Consider the following 10,502-nt stretch of genomic DNA (forward strand, 5'->3'; position numbering starts at 1 on the left):
ATTAGTTTTGTTTTACATATTTTATTGTTATTACTAGGCCTATAGTAAATACATGTAACTTACAAAAGAGATATACAAGGATTGTGTGACAATAAATTATTATTAGATTACTCGTTATCGAAAAACAAGATAGGCTAGTTGTACGTTTTGGGAAATAAAGGTTACAACGGCTTGCCATAGGTGTAGAGGTTCAGAGGACGTGGAAATATTCTGTTTTGATTGCCTGTATAGTCTCCATAGGGAGGGGGTTTGGTGAATGCAGGAGTGGTCAGAGGCAGATCAGCCGGGAACACCGGGAGAGACACTGCGGAGAACTTGGCCAACCAAGTTACGCACATCTTCAGCTGGACTTTAAGTTTACGCAACGTTTACAATTATGGACTTTTCATATTTCGCACTTGTTGCGCAACAGATCCTTTGAATTGGTCATTTTCTATCTTTTTTTTATTTATTTTTCTTTGGCACACAGAAATAACAATTTGCGCATTTGGCGGGGAATCCTGCTCTTACTTTGGTATGGCGGTACTGAAGAGGCAAGATGAGTTCTGATACAGATCATGCCGTGAACGTCTTGAGAAATGCTTCCTCCGAACTGTCCGACGTCTCCAATTCGAGCTCCGCCGGTAACGGGACCGAGCCAAGCTCGTTCAGCCTCAGCCGCGCGCTTCCACTGGGCATGGTTCTGGGCGCTTTTATTGTGTTTGCTATCGTGGGCAACATTCTCGTTATTCTCTCCGTAGTGTGCAACAGGCACCTGCGCATCCCAACCAACTACTTCATCATCAATTTAGCCATGGCAGACCTGTTGCTGAGCACAACTGTCTTACCAGTGTCCGCCACGCGTGAAATTCTCAACTACTGGGTGTTCGGGAGGATTTTCTGTGACATCTGGGCTGCGGTGGATGTGCTGTGCTGCACCGCGTCCATCATGAGCCTGTGCGTAATCTCCATTGACCGCTATATCGGGGTGCGTTACCCGTTGCAGTACCCGAGCATTGTGACCGAGAAAAGGGCGCTCTTGGCCATGCTGGGTGTTTGGGTTCTTGCCTTTGTCATTTCCATAGGACCTCTGCTCGGGTGGAAAGAGCCTCCTTCAGAGGACGACACCGTGTGCCTCATCACAGAGGAGCCGTTTTACGCGCTCTTCTCCTCGCTGGGCTCCTTCTACATCCCGTTGGCGGTGATTCTGGCCATGTACTGCCGCGTGTATATAGTTGCCAAAAGAACCACTAAAAACCTCGAGGCTGGAGTGATGAAGGAGCACATGGACTCCAACGAGCTGACGCTCCGGATTCATTATAAAGGCTCTCAGACGCAGGATGACTGCAGCAAAGGCCACATGAGGAGCTCGCTGACAGTCAAATTACTCAAGTTTTATAGAGAAAAGAAAGCTGCTAAAACGCTTGGTGTTGTTGTGGGCATGTTTATCCTGTGCTGGTTACCATTTTTCCTCGTATTACCCATCGGTACGTATGATGGTTTATTAATTATAACCCACAAAACACAAACTTTTAGGTTCCATTGTCAACAAATCATTTTATTTTATATTTCATTCAACATTTTTTTAACAGTTAAATGTTTCAGTTATTTGAAATATCTTGTAATCTGCATTTTAGGTAGATTCGTGATATAGAAACTATAGAAACTTTATACTTTCAGCCTGTGAGTTTCCGTGGTGCTAAATGTAAAAGTATCAAAACGAAATGTAGTTGCTATAATTTAAACTTGACTTTTTTAACCATTTAAATTTTTTGCATTTTACCTTTTAAACTTTAACCCCCCCCCCCCCCCCCCCCCCCAGTTCAGATCATGAAAATGAAAGTGTTTTAAAGTTTATAGCAAATATGTTTGCTGCACTTGCAACAAAGTGAAACAAAGTGAATGAGTGGAATGTGAAAACGGACAAAAATGTTTTCTCTAATTAGTCTTTGTCCCGGTTTGAAAAACTTTTTATAACATGGCTTTTAGTAGTCCATTATGGTCTACCAGCCTGACCAAGATCCCCTTTAGCTGGCAGTCCATCTGACCCATCATATATAGATCAGCTAGAAATCAGATTTATAGTTCATAAATTACAGAAAACATATAGGCCTAAACTTAAAGACTATAAACTTGCTAAGCTTCTGATCTGTCCCACTCTAAAGAAAATTTAAAGTGCTATTGTTGTGGCATAAACAAGTCCTAGGACGAGACAATTTGAGACAGTCTGTGCAGCTGCCCCATTATTTCGTTAGTCTATCATAAGAAATAAAGTTCAACCTTGTTGGACAAATGAAAAACAAACCCATGTGACATTACCACAATAATTCAATTAAAAAAAAAATATTTGTAGCAGCTTATGGAATTCATTGCCAACAGCCGTTCCTGAGGTGGATGATTAGAATGCATGCAAATGTTTCTGTCGGCTGTAGAAGCATGTCATGTAGATGTAGTACTAATTATATCACACTTTTAGGCAGGGAACCAGGACGATGTACAAGCTGAATATATTTTGGAGCATATTTAGGCCTGTTTTAATCTTTCATTGTGGCACTTTGCTTGTATATTTAATTCAGTTGTTACTATGAACAGGCACAGTGACATTGCTATTGGCATTGTTTAAAATAATCATAGCAGTAATTTTACAGATTGAATGTCAAGATAGTGCCATTTCTGACACTTTAGAATGTGATCCTGTTGCCAGGAAAAACTACACGTCTCTAGCTTGAACGCGCAATTGGTAAATTCATGTTCTGTTTGTGGTACCCAGCTCAGACCTCTCATTGTTATTAAAAAAAGCGTCTTAAATTGTTAAAGTTCAATACGTTTGCTCACTAAAAGAACAGTTTCAAGTTCTGTCATGGATGAGAGCCAGTGGAACAAATGCAGAAGGTTAATTGCGAAGACATAATTCATGACCCCACTTTAGATTTTATTTTGCAATACATTCTAACATATGAAGCCTTCACTCATTTGTTGTTTTGAATGGCAAAGGAACATCTGTCAAGTTAACCTGACGTGTGGTCATTTAATTCAGCAATGGATGAGTCACTCCCTGAAGCTCGCTGAAGTCTCCTGGTGGAATGCACTGGAGATGCCAATGTCTTCAGAGCTCTCTCATTCCCAGGCTCACTCCCTATCTGAACCCAGAGGTTTCTGATGAGGTGTGGGAATATAGGAGAGGTACTTTTCCCACTACAGAAAAATCTGGTCAAAATTGAATCACCCTCCAATATTCACTTTATGACCCAGAAGTTCAGCTCCCAGTGACCTTCTAAAGGGTCATATTAGCAGATGGGCTCATATGTTTTTCCTCCAAATGAGTGAGGAAATATTTTGAAGAGTTTGACCTTGAGGAGTTAATTTCCCTTCTTTGAGTAGCCTTTGTTTTCATATGCCATGTTATGAATATTGGAATGAACTGGTGTATGAGAAGATTGTGATTTCTGGTTGCATTGCATCAATATTTGGACTTGCTTTAACTTTCCCATTTTTAATCATGATATCTATTATGTTTTGATTAAGCTCAAAATGCTGCAAAAATGTATTTACTTGCTTTATGTTATAATTAATTTTCTTTTCTAAATGGTAGATTGAATGCAGATTGAATACAGATAATTGAAAAATCTATGACCACTTTGGCACCAGGCCACATGAGAGTTTATCCGTCAAGTAATGTGTTTTCTCAAGGCAGTTTGAACTATTTTTGCCAATGATTTCTACAGACTTTATTCAATCACAGATTAACTAAACAACTACATAACAAAGCAGCAGACATTCTCTAAATGTCAGCTTGACAACAGAACAGAAACCTCTTGCTTAAAGGAACAAGGTTGCTGCAAGATTGTTTGTTGACTTCTTATAGTGCAGATTGTATTAATTTATAGCTGCTCTGGCTGAGAGATGTCTGACATGTTATTTAGAGAAGGAAGAGGCGAGAGCATCTTAACGAAATGGAATAATTAACTTACTGGCAGAGACAGAAGCTGACCGGAGGCCTCACACCTGTGGCTCTCCTTGAAGTGTGGTAATGAACCCAAGTCTCATCCAGCTCTGTACTGATACACACCATAGAGAATTAGACCAAATCACTCACTTGAGTCATCCATCCTGTTCCTGTTAGAGGAATTATTGAAAGAACATAATAAATATATAAACTTTGAAGCTTTCAGATTAAAAGAGGAAAATATTTTGTCTAATTAGTAAGATCAGAGTCAAAAAAGGTATGGGCTGCACATCATGCAATTGCAGGCGAGTGAAAAAGCGGTGAATTCCTCAGAGAAGAGTGAGTTAGTGAACTCATGAGTGAAGATAAGCTACAGTCAGAGTCTGGGAAAGCATGATGGATCTGTGTGACCTTTTTAAAATGTTTTGGAGACTGGGGGAGTAGAAACCTGAGAAAGACTTCCAGTTAGAAAATGGGACTTTTGAAGAGACAGACTTTCTGGCTTGCTTCTTTAAATAGACAGTTGATTTAAGCTGGAGTATAATAATTTAAAAGCACTATAAATCTTCCTCATAAAACAGGAATTTAAAAACTGAAGATAACCGTTTTAATAAAAGCTTACAGAGTGCACAAATTATTCTCTTTATGACAGGATGAGAGTGTTCAAAAATAGACTTACTTTTTAGGATCGGGACAGACTTAATGTTGAATTAGAGGCTTAAAAATATGAAAGATAAAACTTAATTTCATTAAACCTTTCAAGAACATATATGGATCATATTCCATCCCAATAGGAAAACACAGAAATAAAGAATTATATTTTTGCTCATTGTTATTGCTTAGAATATTTTATTATTATATACATTTCATTTAATACTGTTTATATATTATAATATAGATTTATATCAGTCTTTATATCTGAGATATTTTTGCCTTTGTGACACATTTAAATGACAAGTAATCATATTGTCCAACTTGCATTGTAAAAATGCATAAAACATCCAATTATAATTAGTGTTTGTGACACATTTTAATGATAGTTAATATTACCCCACATCATTTGCATTATCAAAATGCAAAAAAAAAGGATTTGTATGCATCATGATCGTTTTTGTTATACTGCCTTTAATTTATGCCGATTTTAAGGAAATAAAAATGTATTTTGTACTGTTAGTGATGAGACTAATTAGACACACTCAAGTAAAATATCTGTTCACATAGCATTAGAAAATTTGGGGAAATATGTTTTTTTAATTATTGTCATTACGATGAAAAAGACTGACAAAAATCTTAATTGTTTTGATTCTTTATTTCTGTAGATTACATGTGAGTTGATAAATTCTGCCATCTATTGGTGAAAGATGAAAAAGCATTGTGCATGCAGATTGTTTACCAAAATTCCCTATTGTATCTCCTATTTTTAGGGTCGTTTAACACAAGTTTACGTCCTCCAGAAACATTCTTCAAAGTGATCTTCTGGCTGGGCTACTTCAACAGCTGCCTGAACCCCATTATTTACCCCTGTTACAGCCGTGAGTTCAAGCAGGCCTTCATTCGGATCTTACGGTGCCAGTGTCAGCAGAGGAAACAGCAGGGCTGGAGGGCGTACAACTACCGCGTCCAGACGGACTCGGCCAACCAGGTCTACACAGACACCAGCTCCATTTGCATGAACAGCAGTCAGCAGACCCTAGCCCCAATGCAACCCAGTCCAACGTTATTCAGCAGAGTTGTGGGCTCTCGTTCAGCATCAGGCCTTCTTCCAGGCTGGGGCCCCTGTACCTCCTCTTCCTCTTCCTCCCTATCTGGGAGCCCTTTTCCTGGTACGATGAGATCCAGCTCTAGGGCGATGAGTCCTTGCAAAACTAACAGGATGGCTTTGATGTTCTATAGTGGGTCCCAGCATGCCAATGGACAGAATGGAAAGCGAGAGACAGAGCATGGGCCGATATCTAGACACACGCCTGAGACTACAATCTAAGGGAAAAAGGAAAAGGGCAAGTGGTGTGTGGCCAAGTATGGTGACCCATACTCTGAATTTGTGCTCTGCATTTAACCCATCCAAGTGTACACACAGTAGTGAACATACACCCGGAGCAGTGGGCAGCCAATGCTGCAGCACCCAGGGAGCAGTTGGGGGTTCGATGCCTTGCTCAAGGGTCTCACCTCAGTCGTGGTATTGAGGTTGGAGAGAGTGTTGGTTATTCACCCCCCCCACCTACAATCCCTGCCGGCCCTGAGACTCAAACCCACAACCTTCAGGTTACAAGTCCAACTCTCTAACCATTAGGCCACGACTGCTCCTACAATCTAAATTGATGTCGATAGTAACTTTCATGCCAGTGATTTCTCTGTCTCTCAGTTCTTTATGGATGGATCTAATACAGTATTGTAGACCTGAAATACATTGGGCATCTTCTCATGCATGTCAACATTGTTTAATTTGAGAGTCGCAGTTGCTATGTAAGAAATAATGTACAGTCAGCTGGTAATTATCGCAAAATAAACCCCCGACCAGGTGATTAGGACACATATGCAAACAAGCAAGTAAATAAATGGACATGAAATATTGATTTGCCTGTTTCATGTTAAGAAGTTTGACTACGTTGTCATGCGTGACAGGGAAGTAGTGCAACTGTTCCTTGGTTCCAGAAGTATTTATACTTCTGTTTTCCCATAGAGAGTTTTAAAAAGTTATAAGCATAAACCAAACAAACCAGCTATAGCTGGTACGAGGTGAATCACAATATTACAAACTTTGATTTAAAGCAAAAACATATTTGTAAATTGTACAAGACTTTAATGGCTTCAGAGAGGGAAACAATCCCATGAAGTATTGGGAAACAATGGAGCTTATTATTCATTTAAAGGGATAGTTCACCCAAAAATGAAAATTGTGTCATTACTCACCCTCATGTTACTTTTTGAAGTGTTTTTCAAATACTTTTTGTGCGCAAAGTAAACAAAAATAACAACTTTACTCAACAATTCTCTTCAGATTTGTGTTCTGAAGATGAACGAAGGATTACGGGTTTGGAACGACATGAGGGTGAGATGACAGAATTTTCATTTTTGGGTGAACTATCCCTTTAAAGATATTGATTATAGCCTAGATACACAAACAATATATTTTATGTTTATCACCAAATATCGTTTGAGAGAGTATGAGAGACTAAAGGGGTTGATTTGGCATAATTTGTTTGTCGCAATACTCTGATTGGTGGCGATTTCTTTGCAGAATGATGGGGTTTTCATCAGGAATTTTACTGTCTAACATGATTTAAAAAAAAAAAAAAGTAAATCAAGCGTGCTGATGGCTTCAACGTGAGCATGTACCTCGTAGTTAAGTCTGTCTTTAAAGTTTTAAAAATTAAAGTTAAAAATCTATTTCCTTATGAACAAAATGAATGGGATTTTTACTTCTGGAACGTGACTGTTGTACTCTATAAGGCTATATATCAGTGTTTACTAGATTTTTCTTAATTTAATAATAATAATAAATAAAAATGTTACAGATTTACAATGTTATTTATTGCAGAAATGCATCATCACAGTCTGTGAAAGAAATCTGAGGTTATTTCAAACACCAAAATCACTACTTTTTCACCTTTTAACATCAGTACATGTGTATTATTGTGTACATACTGTTTCAAATTTGTAGATCGTGAAGAGTCTATATTTGGCCTGTTTGACTATAGTGGCTATGATTGTAGTAACTTTTGCATGAATAAAGGGATCAGCTCCGCACCTGGACGTCTGTGCACATCTGTGAGCAGCACTGATAAAACTCAGTATGACTTGCTCACTGGTCTGTTCACTTCATTTATTTATTTCCCTTTTGATCTTCATGTTATTATTCAGGTTGTGTCAGTTTTATGATAATGCTTATTGGACTGGTCAAGATTATCCAGTTAGATTCACAGTTAGAGGTAAATCCGTGACGCCTTGTGATTTCCAGTTCAAAAGGTGAAGAAGGTTGAAGATGTCAGATGTCTATACTGATTTTGGTTTTGGGTTATTACAACACACTTTTTAACAAATGAATGGATGGCATGAAAAGCTAATGTTTGACTGAACAATTTAAGGCACAAACCAACATATTGTGTGTGCTCTGAACCAGCAAATTGGATTATTTCAAGCTGTAAATGTGTTATACAACAAGACTTCGTACTTAAGAAAATGTGGTCATTGGTTCTATATTTAATGTTTGATTCAATGGACATAATAGGAAAATATCTTTCACTTTCAATTTAATTCTGCCTTGATTTGTTTGTTTTGTGCAACCTAATTTTTGTCAAGGGAAACATCAGCGCTTTATTAGCAAATGAAGAATGTATGCATTTCTGCTGATATGTTTTTCTCCTTCACACTTGTACATCTTATTTACTAAGTGGACCATATTCAATTTCTCTCTCTATATTTAGTGTTATATCGTGTGCTGTAGTATATAAAGACTTATTTTCCTTTCTCTCGAGACAAGTGCATAATGAAGAAATAAATTTCATTTGTGAAGGTCCCTGTTATTTGTGTTCTATTAAAATAAGTGTCCACTCTTTAAAAGTGTCCACTTGACATGGTGATACCTTTGAAAAATAGATTCAGGGATGTGTATTAGCTTTTTTGTATATACTACTAAAAAGTCCTTTTGCATCTGTGATATTTAGAATATAGACAACATGTTTATATGTAAACATAATTCAATATCTGATCATAATACAAACTGTTTCATAATTAGACATTCATGCTTGTGCAGAACTCATTATATCCCCAGTCAGATTAGTTAGAGAGTTCCTCTTTTTTGTTTTTTGTATTGTTCATTTCAATAGATTTTACTGTGATTATACTGGATTCTGAAACTTTAAGTTTTCTTTATTCTTTCATATATATGTGGATTACTTGTGGATTTTTGTGATGTTTTTATCAGCTGTTTGGACTCTCATTCTGACGGCACCCATTCACTGCAAAGGATTCATTGGTGAGAAAGTGATATAATGCTAAATTAATTAAAATCTGTTCTGATCTGTTCTTTGCGCCACGATCCTAGCCACGGATTTCAATGTAGAAAGGGCTCAACTGATACAACCATACACCTGAAATATATATATATGGGTACTGATGGTGAGCAGTCATACGTTGGGTCACACCCAGGCTGGGTGGGCCTGGTCTGGGGGTGCCTGTCGTGGTGGCCCAGTGCCCCTTTCGAGGAGGAGGATAAAAGCAATCATGGCTTGTATTCACTGGTGCGGGAGTCGGATTTTGCTGGCGGGGGGTACAGGGCGGATCAGAGGCGGGGTTGGGGTCTGTGCCGGCGGGTCTGTTGGTTGTGCACGCTGCCGAGGATGGACCGGCTGTGGGTCCTGGAGGAATATGAGGCTATCTATAATAATTTTATGGAGTAGTCCATTTATTACTATTATTTTTCATTATTATTACTATTATTTTTCATTATTATTACTATCACTACTGTTCCCTCTGCTTCCATCCCTATATCTACTACTATTATTATTAGGCCTACTATTATTAATACTAATATTGTTCCACCAGGACTTCACTTTTGTCCTACAATCTTAAAAGTAGGCCATCATCTGTCAGTGCTATCACTGAATGCTTGATCGGTTTCCATCTACATAATGACTATGAAATTAGAGCTGTTCCTACATTAAAGGTTGTTCATGGCACACTGTAAATTTAATCTTTCGCCAAAATAACACAAGGAAATTTGATTAATAATATTATTAATTACTATTACAATTCATGAAACAATTCACTTACTTCTGTACCTGTTTAAATAATCGCATCCATACATCTATAGCATATATGCTTGTTATTTCTTCCTTTGTTTGTATTTATTCTCCTGTTTTTGTGTATATATTTGTCACTGCTACCAGCTTTTGTGTAGGTCATTACATCAAGTTGTTGTTGTTAATCTATGTTTCATTCCGCTCAAAAAAAAAAAAATCTGTTCTGATAAAGAAACAAACTCATCTACATTTTAGATGGTACATTTTTGGCAGTTTTTTTGGTGAACTATTATAAGGATAGTTCACACAAAAATGAAAATTCCCTCATTAATTACGCACCCTCATGTCGTTCCAAACCCGCAAGACCTTCATTCATCTTCATAACACAAATTAAGATATTTTTGATGAAATCCGAGAGCTTTCTGACCCTTCATAGACAGCAATGCATGCTGACACGTTCAAGGCCCAGAAAGGTAGTAAGGACATTGTTAAAATAGTCCATGTGACATCAGTGGTTGAACTGTAATGTTATGAAGCTACGAGAATACTTTTTTTGTGCAAAGAAAATAAAAAATAATGACTTTATTCAACTATTCTATTCATTCACGACAGTACCGTGATCCATGCATTCTGATGTAGAACCCGGATGCGCTGCGGGTTTTTTTTGTTTTTTTTTACAACTTTTTTTTTCCTGTTATTAAAATTTCTGTTATTTCTGTGACTTACTTCTATTAGATAAACACTGCAAGTATTTCTGGCAGCTGCCAGATTTAGTCTAGCAGTGTTTGTAATGCTTTGTTTGTTGGTGCATGTAAAGATTTTGTGTTGCTTACTTT

At 37.7% G+C, this 10,502-nt stretch overlaps 1 protein-coding gene across 1 annotated transcript; it reads left to right on the forward strand.

Moving 5' to 3' along the window:
• Positions 1-276: 276 nt before the first annotated feature.
• On the forward strand, positions 277-7,040 carry LOC306856282 (alpha-1A adrenergic receptor-like). The gene is made up of 2 exons (XM_079395459.1): positions 277-1,466; positions 5,350-7,040. Exons 1-2 carry the CDS (start codon positions 539-541, stop codon positions 5,904-5,906), a joined length of 1,485 nt encoding a protein of 494 aa, XP_079251585.1. The 5' UTR covers positions 277-538; the 3' UTR covers positions 5,907-7,040.
• The last annotated feature ends 3,462 nt before the right edge of the window (positions 7,041-10,502 follow it).

The sequence above is a fragment of the Barbus barbus genome (genome assembly GCF_936440315.1).
Source record: "Barbus barbus genome assembly, chromosome: 36".
Lineage (NCBI taxonomy): Eukaryota > Metazoa > Chordata > Actinopteri > Cypriniformes > Cyprinidae > Barbus > Barbus barbus.

What these genes read in the sequence shown, in the direction of transcription:
- LOC306856282 (XM_079395459.1), top strand. Translation starts at nt 539, where the DNA reads ATGAGTTCTGATACAGATCATGCCGTGAACGTCTTGAGAAATGCTTCC. An exon ending in TTTCCTCGTATTACCCATCG is followed by an intron (nt 1,467 to 5,349) that starts GTACGTATGATG and finishes TCCTATTTTTAG; the next exon opens with GGTCGTTTAACACAAGTTTA.